General features: G+C 41.8%; 2 protein-coding genes across 2 annotated transcripts in view; both read left to right on the top strand.

Moving 5' to 3' along the window:
• Positions 1–1,119: 1,119 nt before the first annotated feature.
• Positions 1,120–15,342, top strand: part of LOC130886608 (protocadherin alpha-C2) — a 208,282-nt gene continuing 194,059 nt past the window's right edge. Inside the window, exon 1 of the mRNA XM_057788573.1 lies at positions 1,120–3,648. Coding sequence (XP_057644556.1) covers positions 1,261–3,648 — 2,388 coding nt within the window. The 5' untranslated portion in view covers positions 1,120–1,260. The remainder of the gene's footprint in view (positions 3,649–15,342) is intronic.
• On the top strand, positions 9,461–12,262 carry LOC130886970 (protocadherin alpha-2-like). The gene has a single exon (XM_057789246.1). It carries the CDS (start codon positions 9,800–9,802, stop codon positions 12,260–12,262), a length of 2,463 nt encoding a protein of 820 aa, XP_057645229.1. The 5' UTR covers positions 9,461–9,799.

The following is a 15,342-nucleotide window of genomic DNA, read 5'->3' as shown; positions in this document are numbered from 1 at the left end:
TGTATTGTAATTTCAGATATATTGGAAATAACAAAAGAAATAGCCTTGGTGATGAAATAGAAAGTCTCAGAAACCTTTATTAGTGAACACCAAAGGTTCTATTATTTCAAATAACTCAGATACATTTTTTGAGACAGGGTCTCACTTATGCATCCCTGGCTAGCCTGGGATTCACCAAATAGATCAGGTTGGCCTCAAGCTTACATAGACTGGTCTACACAGTGAATTCTGAATCAGTAAGGGCTACAAACATTGAGATCCTGCCTGAAAAAAAAACAAATAAAAAACAATCAAACAAAAACTAAAAGGCAAAACAAATGGGATATCATGTTGTAAAAAATAGCAAAGGTAAATTCTCAAATATCTTCACTTAACATTTACAGTATTAGAATATGAAGTTGTTCATAGTGAAGAAATATTAAGTATGTTTCTAACATTTCTCTAAAATTGTCATAAATATGTATTTGGTAGCTGTACTTTTATAAATCCACATATAAATTATCATATAGTTTATAAATAAATCACAAAACTGTCTTCGGATAAAGTAGACTTTAGTGGTCAAAATGAATTTAAGTTAAAACTTCAGTTACAATTACGAATATCTAGTAATTGAAATTCATGAGCCAAAAAGTCTCTCTCTCTCTCTCTCTCTCTCTCTCTCTCTCTCTCTCTCTCTCTCTCTCTCTCTCTCTCTCTCTCTGACAGGGTTTCTCTATTTAGCTCTGTCTGACCTGGAACTCACTATGTAGACCTTAGAGATCTACCTGCCTCTGCCTTCACGTCGAGTGCTGGGATTAACGGAATGCACTATCATGCCCCACTTCCTAAATCATTTAAAATACAATGATAAAGAGACGATTAAAGCATATCTTTAATTTTCTCAAACCCAATTATACTGCCTTTACGATTATAGTTCAATGAAAACATTGGATTACATACTCGCGAATGACATTCAAACTGCCTTGGATCTTCAAACTACGAAATTTATAAACCATTGTATTGAGTGCTTTTCAAATAAATAGAAGCTACTTTGAAAGACAAATGAATGAGTGTCAAATCCACATTGGCCACATGGTGTCGCTGTACACCATAAAGTTTTGAAGCTGGAAATGAGGGATTGATAAAACCGAAGGGAGGAAGCTTCATTTCGTCATCAGTAGAGAAAAGACAAAAACGGTGAGGAGACAAATGACTGAAACCATGAAGTTAGGAAGTGTGATCTTGGAGTGAAAGTTGTACGAAAGGTACAGTGCTTTTGCGATGCTCTTTTCCAGGCTCCGAGGCCTGAGAGCCCTGCGCTTGCTGTTGCTCTCGCTTCTGCTCCACGCAGCCTGGGAGGCAGGGAGTGGCCAGCTCCACTACTCCGTCCCCGAGGAGGCCAAACACGGAACCTTCGTGGGCCGCATCGCGCAGGACCTGGGTCTAGAGCTGGCGGAGCTGGTGCCCCGCCTGTTCAGGGTGGCGTCCAAGGACCGCGGGAACCTTCTGGAGGTAAATCTGCAGAATGGCATTTTGTTTGTGAATTCTCGGATCGACCGGGAGGCGCTGTGCGGGCGGAGCGCGGAGTGTAGCATCCACCTGGAGGTGATCGTGGACCGGCCGCTGCAGGTCTTCCACGTGGATGTGAAGGTTAAGGACATTAATGATAACCCACCGGTTTTCAAAGGCTCAGAACAAAGGATATTTATTCCTGAAAATAGACAGCCAGGCTCGCGATTTCCACTAGAGGGCGCTGCGGACGCAGATATTGGCGCTAATTCTCTTCTTATTTACACACTAAGCCACACTGACTACTTTTCTTTGAAGGTAGAGACGACTGACGAACTCAGTAAATCCCTTTCTCTTGAGCTGAGAAAATCTTTGGATAGAGAAGAAACACCAGAACTTCGGTTATTACTGACAGCCACTGATGGGGGCAAGCCAGAACTGGAGGGGACAGTTCGGCTGCAGATTACTGTGCTCGACGTTAATGACAATGCCCCACTGTTTGACCAGGCCATCTACAGAGCCCAGTTAGTAGAATCTACAGCGAATGGAACTTTAGTGACCACATTAAATGCCTCTGACGCTGATGAAGGCGTAAACGGTGAAGTTGTGTTTTCCTTTGGCAATGATGTTTCTCCTGACATTCAAGAAAAGTTCAAAGTAGATTCTATTTCTGGAGAAATTAGAGTGATTGGTGTCCTGGATTATGAAAAAATAAAATCTTATGAAATTCAAGTAAAAGCAGTTGATAAAGGGACTCCCCCGATGTCAAATCACTGCAAGGTTTTGGTGAAAGTGCTGGATATAAATGATAACACTCCCGAGCTGGAGGTCACTTCCTTATCTTTGCCAATCAAAGAGGATGCTCCACTTAGCACTGTCATCGCCCTCATCAAGGTGTCCGACCTTGACTCAGGTGTCAACGGGCAGGTGACTTGCTCTCTGGCTCCTCATGTCCCCTTCAAGCTGGTGTCCACCTTCAAGAATTACTATTCGCTCGTGCTGGACAGCGCCCTGGACAGAGAGACCACTGCTGACTACAAGGTGGTGGTGACAGCCCGGGACGGGGGATCGCCCTCGCTGTGGGCCACAGCCAGCGTGTCCGTGGAGGTGGCTGATGTGAACGACAACGCGCCCGCGTTCGCGCAGCCCGAATACACGGTGTTCGTGAAGGAGAACAACCCGCCTGGTGCGCACATCTTCACGGTGTTTGCCACAGACGCGGACGCGCAGGAGAACGCGCTGGTGTCCTACTCGCTGGTGGAGAGGCGGGTGGGCGAGCGCTCGCTGTCGAGCTTCGTGTCTGTGCACGCGGAGAGCGGCAAGGTGTTCGCTCTGCAGCCTCTGGACCATGAGGAGCTGGAGTTGCTGCAGTTCCAGGTGAGCGCTCGGGATGCTGGTGTGCCTTCCCTGGGCAGCAATGTGACTCTGCAGGTGTTTGTGCTGGATGAAAACGACAATGCTCCCACGCTGCTGGGGCCTCAGGCAGGCAGCGCAGTGAGCGAACTGGTGTCACGGACAGTGGGTGCAGGACATGTAGTGACAAAGGTGCGCGCAGTGGATGCGGACTCTGGCTACAATGCTTGGTTGTCTTATGAACTGCAACCTTCAACAGGTGGCGCACGCAGCCCATTCCGGGTGGGACTGTACACGGGTGAGGTCAGCACTACACGCGCCTTAGATGAGGCTGATTCTCCACGACAGCGTCTGTTGGTGTTGGTGAAAGACCATGGCGAGCGAGCACTGACTGCCACTGCTACCGTGTTGGTATCTCTGGTGGAAAGCGGGCAGATTCAGAAAGCCTCCTTGCCTGTATTAACCGGTGCAGTGGGCTCTCAGGCATCGCTGGTGGATGTCAACGTGTACCTGATCATCGCCATCTGCGCGGTGTCCAGCCTGTTGGTGCTCACGCTGCTGCTGTACACCGCGCTGCGCTGCTCGGCGACGCCCACAGATGGAGCCTCTGCTCCGGGGAAGCCCGTGCTGGTGTGCTCCAGCGCGGTGGGCAGCTGGTCATACTCACAGCAGAGGAGGCAGAGGGTGTGCTCTGGAGAAGGTCCGCCCAAGACCGACCTTATGGCCTTCAGCCCTGGCCTCTCTCCAGGTTTGAACATATCGGAAAGAAGTGAGCAGCCAGAAGGAAATTCGGATCTTTCTGGAAATGTAAGTCCAAATTTGAGCTATGACTTCAAATTCTGTTTAGATTTAACTTCACTTTTTAAATCATTTCAATGATATTTAAAATGTATTCAGGGTGTTTAAAGACTTTTAACAAACCATACCTTTGCAAACACTCTATTTGCAGTTGCATAATGAATGAAGCTAGGAAGCAACATAGATACAAATTTTTGTATTCTTTTATTTATATGGTAGAAAGCTTTAAAAGCATTTCAGCATTATTAGTGTTAATTTTGGTACTATTGATGGTAGGGATAGAGCTGAGGGCCTCATGAATGCTAGCTAAACACAGTGCTGGTCACCTTTTACATGGGCTCTCAATTCTTGTGAAGTGTCTTGCTTTGCAGAAATAATTGTAGGAAAGTTACAGAAACCATCTGCTTTCTCTCTACATTGCTAAATTTCAAAGGGGGCAAATAAAAGATAACTTGAAGCACTGTGACTTTTTTTTTGTTTTTTTTTTTTTTTTTTTCGAGACAGGGTTTCTCTGTGGTTTTGGAGCCTGTCCTGGAACTAGCTCTTGTAGACCAGGCTGGTCTCAAACTCACAGAGATCCGCCTGCCTCTGCCTCCCAAGTGCTGGGATTAAAGGCGTGAACCACCACCGCCCAGCCTGTGACTTTATACATATATATATATATATATATATATATATATATATATATATAATATATAAACTGTACTATGTTGTTAGTACTTTAATTTTCACATTAAAATATCCAACTAGTTCCTGGTGCTGTTCCCTGGTTTAAAAGACTAATTATTACATGAACTTGTGTCTTACATGATCCAGTCAAGAGACACTTAGTGACCACCTCACACTTACTTGCCAGTGTCCCCAAACTTTATTTTCTTTTCTTTTAATCCTTCTGATATTTATTTTATTAGGTGAAGCCTTTTCCCTTTATAGATGAAATTGTTGAGGCCAAGAAAAATTAAGTTCAGGATAATTACTATATTTTTTCAAAAATGATATAATTATCTATTACAGTCTATTGCACTTGATTAATTCAAATTGCTTTCAATGGGAGAATTTTACAGGCATTCAATATTAAATTTTATTTAAATTCAAAGTAAGAAAGCAAGAGAAAGATGGAGTAACTTTTTCCAAACAAAATTGTTCTACATAAAAATCCCTGATGCTTGCTTTTCTAGAAATGAATATAGAAATAAAAAAGAAAATTCTTTACACAGGTTGTTCAGAAGAGGAATAAATATCTCTTCAAATTTGATTCATAATCATTATGTTGATCAATAATGAGTAACATATTATTATATACAGTATATTACAGAAGTTTAACAACCAGCTGATACACTTTCAATGCAGGTCTCTGTGACTCTTCTAACCATTTAGTCAATAGTTTGTTAAATCTGTGTATGTGAGGAGGTACGTGTGTCTACGTGTGTGTGCTCTCCTGTGCACACAGATGTGGAGACCAGTAACTAATATTAGGTATCTTCCTCAATTCCTCTGTACCTTTTTTTGGTTCAGGTAGTTCATTGTTTTGCCTAGACTGGCTGGGCATGTGGATGCTGGGGATCCGAACTCAGCTCCTCAGGCTTGCACAGCAAGCACTTCACCCACTGGGCCATCTCCACAGCCTCTGGTACAATGTTTTATTTCTTCTGAAGTTACACAAGTATTAAGTGAATGAACCTTGTTGGCTAAACATTCAAATGAACACAGAGAAAAGACCGTTAAAGCTCCCCCTGTAAAAGGACAGCACCAATAGATGTGCTAACCTGGAAGGAAGAAAGCTCAAAAGGTCTCAACCCTAGACAAGATCTATGGGCAACTAAGGAATACTGAGAGCAGGAGATATATAGTCTCCCCCAGGGAAGAGCACATCAACTAGTTATCCAATATCAAATGCTCAGCCCTAAAAACATATACACAAGTAACATTATATACACCGAGCATGTAGTTATTAGGTACACCTGATATATATGCCTATGTATGTATGTATGTATGTATGTATGTATGTATGTATGTATACCTATATAATATACCTGATATACACACACCTGTATAATATACCTGCTATATATCAGGTATACCTAAATACTACATTCTCAATCTGTAATATATATATATATTTATATATCTGTATATATAAACAAAGAAAAAGAACCCATAAATTTGAAGAGCAAGGGAGAATACATAAAAGGGCTTGGAGGGAGGAAAGGGAAGGGGAAATGACATAATCATATTAAACCTTCAAAAACATTTGTAAAACATTCTACAAATAGGATAGCTAAACTTTCTGGGATTGGGGTGATAAGTTGACACAGTATTGTTTAGAGCATTGTAAGACACAGGCCAAAGCATGTGCCTGCAACTTTCTAAATATTAATATTATTATACCAAGTTTTTGGGCAAGAATAACCACAAAATAATTTTTGGAATAATAATGCTAAAAAAACCTTTCAATTTTCTCTAAATGTGAGATAAACCTGAAGGATTACACAATTAGAGACAATAGATTCAGAAATCATAACTTAGTGTGTCTCCATAGCTCTGTTCATTAACTATGTGAATATTGGCTCGAGAGAGACATTCAGTATTTGCCATAATTCACTCAAGAACATGTCATATGAAGAGCCCTGCAATAGAACCCAAAACACACAGCAACACGGAGTGTATTTTCAAGTAGACTGTTTACAGTAACAATTGAGTTATAAAATGTGTTGAATTTGGTGTAACGAACCCTTTCGGTTTTCACTGCCAAACCATCACACCCATGAAAGAAAACATCATCCTATGTGTGACTTAAAAAAATAAAAAATGTGATGCTGATCACGTTTAACCAATTTTCTAGAAAGAAAGCGGTACAAATGGGATCATTCCTTTTTTACGCAAATCATTCTTAAAAACCTGGGATTCTCATGACAGCAACTAAAGCCTAAAACCAAAGCAAATCCATGGAAAATATTCTGAAAATGGAACTTAAAATGGTAAAACAGCCAGGTGGTGGTGGCACACACCATTATTCTCAGCACTCTAGAGGCAGGCGGTTCTCTGAGTTGGAGGCCAGACTGGTCTACAGAGTGAGTTTCAGCATGGCCATAGCTATACAAAGAAACCCTGTCTCAAAGAACAAACAAACAAACAAACAAACAAACAAACAAACAATAAAACATCCAGGCGTTGTGGTGCACACTTTAATCCCAGCACTCGGCAGGTAGAGGTGGTGGATCTCTGAGTTGGAGGCCGCCCTGGTCTCCAATGCAAGCTCCAGACCATCCAGGGCTACAAAGAAAAATCCTGTTTCAAAATAAGGGAAAAAAATTGGGAGGGATAGAGATAATTTTTTGAAGCTAAACTAAAAAAAAATTGTTAGTAGAAGATAAACAATATTGTCTTTTATTTAAGTCAGAAAAACTTGAATTGGTTGGCATTTGGGGCTACAATGTCATAACTCACTATATTAGAATGTTTATATAGATTTGTGGGCTGGAGAGATGGATGAGTGGTTAAGAGCTCTTGATGCTCCTCCAGAAGACCCAGGTTTGAATTCCAGTGCCTACATGGGGGTTCAAAATCATTTGTAACTCTGGTTCCAGAAGATCTGATGTCCTCTTCTAGATTGTGGGTGTTATGCATGCCTGTGATGCACAAACATACATACAGGCAAGACACCTACATACATAAAATAAAATTGAATAAAGGAGTTAGTATAGATGGAAAATGTAGTTATATCAGAGTGCTTTGTTTAAATATTAATGATAAAATTATAAATAGAACCCATAATTTTTTGATAATACCAATAACCTTTCAAATTTGTCTGGAAGAGCCCCGTCTAGTGGCACATACATGTCCTTGGGTGATGGGGGCATGAGGATCTGAATTTTTTTTGGCTTGTTTTTTTTTGAGACAGGGTAGCTTTGGACCCTGTCCTGGAACTAGTTCTTGTAGACCAGGTTGGCCTCGAACTCATAGAGATCTGCCTGCCTCTGCCTCCCGAGTGCTGGAATTAAAGACGTGCACCACCACCGCCCACCAAGGATCTGAATTTAAAGGCCGTCTTCTGCTACAGATCAAGTTTGAGGCTAGTCTGAGCTGTAGGCAAAATGAAGAAACAAAACCCAATAATAACAATAATAAACCCCAAAGAAATGACCTTAATGTGTTTGAACAGGCCTTCATATGACTACATTGTGATCACAAAGTTTAAGATAGTTACATTGTAGATAAAAGAACAGAGCAACTATTCTTTCTGTGCTATGATGGTTCTTATAAAGTGTAAAAGTTTTATAGAATAACTAATTCTATTAACTTGGGGGTGAATCTAAAATATTAGTCACTATTATAAAAAGGCATGGGTTTAGGATTACAAAGTTTGAAAAGTGGTTGTAGTTTATGGGATGCTATTATAGAATGAAAGGAAGACCAGAATATGGAGTAGTGTTGTGAATTAATATTTAACATGAATGTGAAAGGAATTTCTGTTGATTGTTGATGTTCTTGTCTCCTCAGAATATTTCAATAGTTTTTTTTCCTTCTTTCACAGCCGTTTAATAAAATGCTCATTCCACTAGGCCCCTTTGTTCCTTTACATGGCTTGTCTCTACTTTCATCATATGTGTATTTATATCTGATTTTATCTAACTAGCTTTATAAAATCTAGAAACCATGATTAAAAGAACACATGGGATATTTTTTCTCTGAATATATTTTTTCTTTAGTTATCTCCAGTTGCATTTATTTTACTGCAAGAGTGAATAAGTGGAATAACTTTAAGACATTGGAATAAAAAAGTTATTATTATTATTATTATTTTATTTCAAGATAGTACTTTTCTATTTAGTCTTGTCTGTCCTGAAACTCTCTTTGTAGCCCAGATTGACCACAAACTCAAAGATCTACCTGCCTTTGCCTCCCAAATGCTGAGACTAGAGGCGTGCACCACTACCCAGCTCAGAGAAAAGTTCTTAAAGCTTCTAGATCCAGGAAAATCTATCCGTCAATGCTGTTTTAAATGGACACTAAATTTTGCAGTTCATTTTGTTTTCTTCTAAGAAAAATAAGAGCAGTTTTTTGACATACATGAAGTAGCAAGTATGTAACTTGATATGAACTTTGATAACTGATGCATTCCTTCATTCATTTCAAACAACCCCAATACCACTTTTATTTAAGTTAATGTTTTTGCATGTGAGGGAACTAGCTAAAAATTAATAAATAAAAGATACTTTTTTGTAACTAACACTGAAACGAAATCAGTTTATTCTTTCTTGCATGAAGATTCAAATATAAAAGAAAAGAGAATAATCCTAAAATAAAATATATTTCTCATATGACAAGCTAATGTAACCCGCAAACAATTCAAAACTCAAGATTATAAATATCAGGAGTGCATTCAAGCATATTTTCATTGAATGAAAGTACTCTTTGATTCCGGTGTGCTTGCTCTGAAGAAGCGCTAAAAAAAATTACAAAAGAACTGAAAACAAGATATCCAAGAGATATTTGTGCATTTGCATTGGTATCAGCTCTATTTACAAGAACCAAGAGCCAGAGGAATCCAAATGCCCATGGATGGTTGAATGGACTCACGAAATGCAGCGGGTTTACACAGTGGAAACATTCAGCAATAAGAAAAGAAATCCTGTAACACGCTACAACACCGATGAGCCTTCTAAACATTATGGTTAGTTGGAAAAGCAAGTCTCAAAACACAGCAAAACAAAGAACTCAACCTCAACCCCACAGCAACAAACCCTTACAAATCCTGTATGATTTATAAGTGGTGAAACTTATAGAAAACGGAAGTAGGATGGTAGTTACCATGGGCAAAGATGGGGTAACTGGAATTGATGTCCAATAGATATAAATTTTCAGCTTTACAAGAAGAAAGTTTTCAACACTGAATACACTTAGCACTACTGAAGTTTACATTTGAAGTTAATACGGTAAACTTCTCATTTACAGTTAATACGGTAAAGTTCGAATCAGATTAACCACAGGGTGTCGCTGTCCACCAGAGAATGTTCTCTACGAAGGCAAATACCCAGAGTCTCTTTGTTACTCCAGATAAAACGACAGGAGAAGCAGCAGGATTTAGCAGGTGTTAGACTATTTCATTTCTTTTAAACATGATCATTTAATTTGACCAACTCACGGAGGACTAGAGGTGATGCCTTCTTTGAGAGGGGGCCCAGACGTCAGGCAGTGTCTGCTGCTCTGGCTTCTGCTCCTCGCAGCCTGGGAGGCAGGGAGCGGCCAGCTCCACTACTCCGTCCCTGAGGAGGCCAAACACGGAACCTTCGTGGGCCGCATCGCTCAGGACTTGGGGCTGGAGCTGGCGGAGCTGGTGCCCCGCCTGTTCAGGGTGGCGTCCAAGGACCGCGGGGACCTTCTGGAGGTAAATCTGCAGAATGGCATTTTGTTTGTGAATTCTCGGATCGACCGGGAGGCGCTGTGCGGGCGGAACGCGGAGTGTAGCATCCACCTGGAGGTGATCGTGGACCGGCCGCTGCAGGTTTTCCACGTGGAGGTGGAGGTGAGGGATATTAACGACAACCCGCCGCTATTTCCAACGACAGAAAAAACTATCCAATTTCATGAATCGAGACTGCTAGACTCGCGGTTTCCTTTAGAGGGAGCTTCGGATGCAGATATAGGAGTAAACGCTCTTCTGTCTTATAAGCTCAGTCCCAGCGAGTTTTTCTTTCTAGATGTACAAACAAATGATGAACTCAGCCAATCGCTGTTTCTTGTGCTGGGGAAATCTCTGGACAGAGAGGAAAATGCTGAGGTGAAATTGTTATTGGTAGCTACGGATGGAGGCAAGCCTGAACTCACGGGTTCTGTTCAGATACTCATTAAAGTGTTAGATGTGAATGACAACGAACCTACTTTCCCCCAATCCGTTTACAAAGTTCAGTTGTTAGAGAACACCACAAACGGAACCTTGGTGGTGAAATTAAATGCGTCTGATGCAGATGAAGGACCAAACAGTGAGATTGTGTATTCACTGAGTAGTGATGTGTCTTCTACCACACGGACCAAGTTCCAAATAGACCCCACCTCGGGAGAAATCAGAACGAAGGGGGAATTAGACTATGAAGAAAGGACATCCTATGAAATTCAGGTCATTGCATCTGACAAGGGAACCCCATCAATGTCAGGACATTGTAAAATTTCAGTAAAACTCGTGGATATCAATGACAATACCCCAGAAGTCTCAATAACGTCTCTCTCACTACCAGTCCAAGAAAATGCTCCACTGGGCGCTGTTATCGCCCTTATCTCAGTGTCAGACCGTGACTCAGGAATCAACGGACGGGTGACCTGCTCCCTGACCCCTCAAATCCCCTTCAAGTTGGTGTCCACCTTCAAGAATTACTATTCACTTGTGCTGGACAGCGCCTTGGACCGTGAGACCACACCTGAATATAAGGTGGTGGTGACAGCCCGGGATGGGGGATCGCCCTCGCTGTGGGCCACAGCCAGCGTGTCCGTGGAGGTGGCTGATGTGAACGACAACGTGCCCACGTTCGCACAGCCCGAATACACGGTGTTCGTGAAGGAGAACAACCCGCCTGGTGCGCACATCTTCACAGTGTCTGCCATGGACGCAGATGCGCAGGAGAATGCGCTGGTGTCCTATTCGCTGGTGGAGAGGCGGGTGGGCGAGCGCTCGCTGTCGAGTTTCGTGTCTGTGCACGCGGAGAGCGGCAAGGTGTTTGCGCTGCAGCCTCTGGACCATGAGGAGCTGGAGTTGCTGCAGTTCCAGGTGAGCGCGCGGGATGCTGGTGTGCCTTCCCTGGGCAGCAATGTGACTCTGCAAGTGTTTGTGCTGGACGAGAATGACAATGCTCCCACACTGCTGCCCCACGGAGCCGTGGGAGCGGGAGGGGCAGTGAGTGAGTTTGTGCCTAGGTCAGTGGGTTCGGGTCACGTGGTCACCAAGGTGAGAGCAGTGGATGCGGACTCTGGTTACAATGCTTGGCTCTCTTATGAACTGCAGACGTCGGCAGGCAATTCCCGAAGCCTGTTCCGCGTGGGCCTATATACCGGCGAGATCAGCACCACACGCGCCCTGGATGAGGCGGATGCACTGCACCAGCGCCTGCTGGTGCTGGTGAAGGATCATGGTGAACCTGCACTGACTGCCACAGCCACAGTGCTAGTTTCTCTGCTTGAGAACAGTCAAGCTCCAAAAGCCTCATCCAAAATGTTGGTAGATGCCATTGGCCGAGAGGCGTCACTGGTGAATGTCAACGTGTACCTGATCATCGCCATCTGCGCGGTGTCCAGCCTGTTGGTGCTCACGCTGCTCCTGTACACCGTGCTGCGCTGCTCAGCGACGCACACTGATGGAGCCTGTGCTCCGGGGAAGCCCGTACTGGTGTGCTCTAGCGCGATGGGGACCTGGTCATACTCACAGCAGAGGAGGCAGAGGGTGTGCTCTGGTGAGGGTCCGCCCAAGACCGACCTCATGGCCTTCAGCCCCAGCCTATCACAAGGTCCGGAATCAGCAGAGGAGAGACAGCCGCCCTTAGAGTCAGAATACTTAGCAAAGGTAGGCTTAAGAATTTTTTTTTTATCTTGCCAAGAACGTTACTATTTTTGTATTGTTCATGATTCCAGTTAAATATTTAGGCCTAACGCTCCGCCTTTATTTTATATCACTGTGCTGTTGTGAGATACTTGTGCATTAGGTATCAAATTCCTGCCCGTAGAACAATTCTCTTAAATATTCTCACTTTCATTGTTAGGTTCATGACAAAATCTCTGTGTGAGTAATCAGACCTTGAATAATTGGGAAAAAAAAAACACCCAGGAAAACCTGCAATTTAAACATTTATTTATTTATTTATTATTGTTGTGTGTGTGCATGATGCTGGTGTGTGGCTGTAAGTGTGTGGTGTGAGGTCCTACAGTGTGTGAACCTCAAGGGACACTTTGTGTAGTTGGTCTCTCTACTTTTTATTTGGGCTGTCGAAAGCTAAGGCAGGTCACCAGCCTTGCAAGGCAAGACTTTACCTGCTGAGCCAACTCACTGGCACCAAAGCGTAATAATTCAATATTACTCCTAAATGTTTTCCTTTCAAAGATGTAAAAGCCCAAATTAGAAAATTTAAAAGGGCTTTAAAATTTAGGACATTTCTAAACATAGATTTCTACCCATTGTATCAGAGTCTGTTTAGCGTAATATGATCTTTACTCTAGAATTTTTCCAGATTTTCTCTTTAAAACGTGAATGCCAGGCTTTATATATCATTGGCCTTTACCATACACATCAGCATTAAGGAATGCTGGGTAACTTATTTGTTCTTACTAAGGAGAATGACCAAAATTGGGCGATAAAGATGAACTATTATAAAAATCTTTGGGTTTTCAACCAAAAGAGAGAGTGTACTCAGGAAAGAACCCCTCAGATTTAGACATTTAAAGATTACACTGGGGTGGATGTGGTGGCGCACGCCTTTAATCCCATTGTTTAAGCGGAGGCAGAGGCAGGCAGATCTCTGTGAGTTCAAGGCCAGCCTGGTCTACAGAGTGAGTTTCAGCACGGCCAGGGCTACACAGAGAGAAACCTTGTCTCAAAAAAAAAAAAAAAAAAAAAAAAAAAGAAATAAAAGAAATAAAAGAAAAGAAAGAAAAAGAAAAAACATTGTATTGGACTGGGTGTGATGGTGTATGCCTTTAATCATAACATTTGGGAGGCAGAGGCAGGTGGATCAACAGGACTGAATAGTTAGTCTTTGCCTGAAGACAAACTGGTTTGGCCAACCATCCACGTCTTTTCCTTTTCTTTGTACAAGTGAAGGGTTTTGTGACCTAGTCTTCAGGCTAGTGCTCAGCGGTCATCAAGCCAGTGTTAATAGGCTAACTCATGCAGTTTTCCTTCTGTGAAGATGCTGGCCACTTCTCACTCTTCGCCAGCTTACACTTTCCTTCATCCTGAGCTTACCCTGTTACCTAGTTTGTGAGCATGTTACTCGTGGAACTGGGGTTTTTCCAAAATGCAAGGCCCAGCATGGACCATTGCATTTCCTCTGGAAACCCCTGCAGTGGGTGTTTAAAACACTGGAAGCAGAAGTAGGTGGATTTCTATGAGATCTGGTCTACATAGTGAGATCACATAAGGCTATACAATGAGGCCCTGTCTCAAAACAAAACAAGAACAATAAAAGCCCTATAATGGATGAGAAGCCCTAGGTTCAATCACCAGAACTGAAAAGAACAAACAAAACATACTAAGCGTTTATCTAATTCTTTATGAGCTATCATAGCAGAGTCTATTAGAAATTATCTGTTGATTGATAACAATTATCATTAATGTAACTCTTCACTTATCCTTATTTGAAAAGTTAATTTAAAATGTTCATTTATTTATTCAGTGTAGTATTTGTAATTTATTTTATTTTAATTTAAACATAGATGATAAAATGTGAGTTAATTGAATATTGGATTTTAGTCAATGAAACACAAGAACCTAGACCTTCTATAAAATCTTTTTCTTCTATACTTAAATTATGTGCTAAATTTCTCTTCAAACTATTCTGCCTACAAGTCAAAGTCTGGACAGTTTCTTTTTCTGCATGAATATCTAAATTTGCCCTTTCCATGAGTATTCTGGTCCAACTTTAAAATGCTTAGAGGACTCATACCTTGTGTTTATTAGTGAATTCACAGAGATCTTTAAAATATTTCATTACTGGGGACTGGAGAGATGGTTCAGTAGTTAAGAACACTGTCTGCTCTTCCAGAGGTCCTGATTTCAATTCCCAACAACCACATGATGGCTCACAACCATCTGGAATGGGACCTGACTCCCTCTTCTGTCATGCAGACATACATGCAAGTAGAACATTCATATATAAAAAATACATTTTAAAAGAACATTTCATTGCCCAGTCTTATATATATTACCTAGTGACTCATGTCCCAAAGTTAATTTTCTCTTTGTCTTTTTTTTTAAAAAATTGACAATGTTTTCAACTTTTCTTCCTTTTCTCTCTTAACACTTACTTATGTTTTGTGGATGTATGTGTGTGAGTGTGCACGCACACCATGATGTGAGTGTGCAAGTCAGAAGACAAATTTCAGGAGTCATTGGGTCGCAGGAATTAAAATCATGTTGGCAAGCTTGACAGTATGTGGTTTTACCCACTGACCCATCTCTCAGATCCTGTTTGGTTGGGTTGGGTCCTGATTTTAGGCTGATATTCAGCTCATGATCTTCCTGCCTCAGCCTCTTATGTCCTAGGATGACGGGTGTGCATCACAACCCTTAGCCACAGGAAACCTTCTGAAGCTACTCGGTACAGAAATTCATCCAGAGAGGAGGTTGCTAGGGCCATAATTTTTATAATATACATGTAAATTGTAATGCATAAACAGTGTTGAAATTTAATAGCAATATTCTTATTGGTGCAATGTGTATATAACAAATATCCAAACCACACAGTGTTGTCCTGTGGCAGAAAATACATCTACAAAAGAACTTCACTGAGAAAGACTAACTCTGGGCTCAGTGGCCGGACTCTTGCCTAGGTGCTTGAGGCACTGGCTTCAATCCCCAGTAAGTAAGAAAATGAATGAGTGCGACCTGACATCTTTATATAAATACTAGTAAAGACAGTTAACAAAGACCCTATGCTTGCATAAAGGACCTGGGGGCGATTTACACATGTTCTAAATTAACAATTGCAAGCCGGACTATTT

The sequence above is a fragment of the Chionomys nivalis genome, chromosome 14, assembly GCF_950005125.1.
Source record: "Chionomys nivalis chromosome 14, mChiNiv1.1, whole genome shotgun sequence".
In the NCBI taxonomy this organism is placed as follows: Eukaryota; Metazoa; Chordata; class Mammalia; order Rodentia; family Cricetidae; genus Chionomys; species Chionomys nivalis.
The sequence above is the reverse complement of the archived record's forward strand: the minus strand, read 5'-3'. Positions and strand labels throughout refer to the sequence as shown.

What these genes read in the sequence shown, in the direction of transcription:
- LOC130886970 (XM_057789246.1), top strand. Translation starts at nt 9,800, where the DNA reads ATGCCTTCTTTGAGAGGGGGCCCAGACGTCAGGCAGTGTCTGCTGCTC.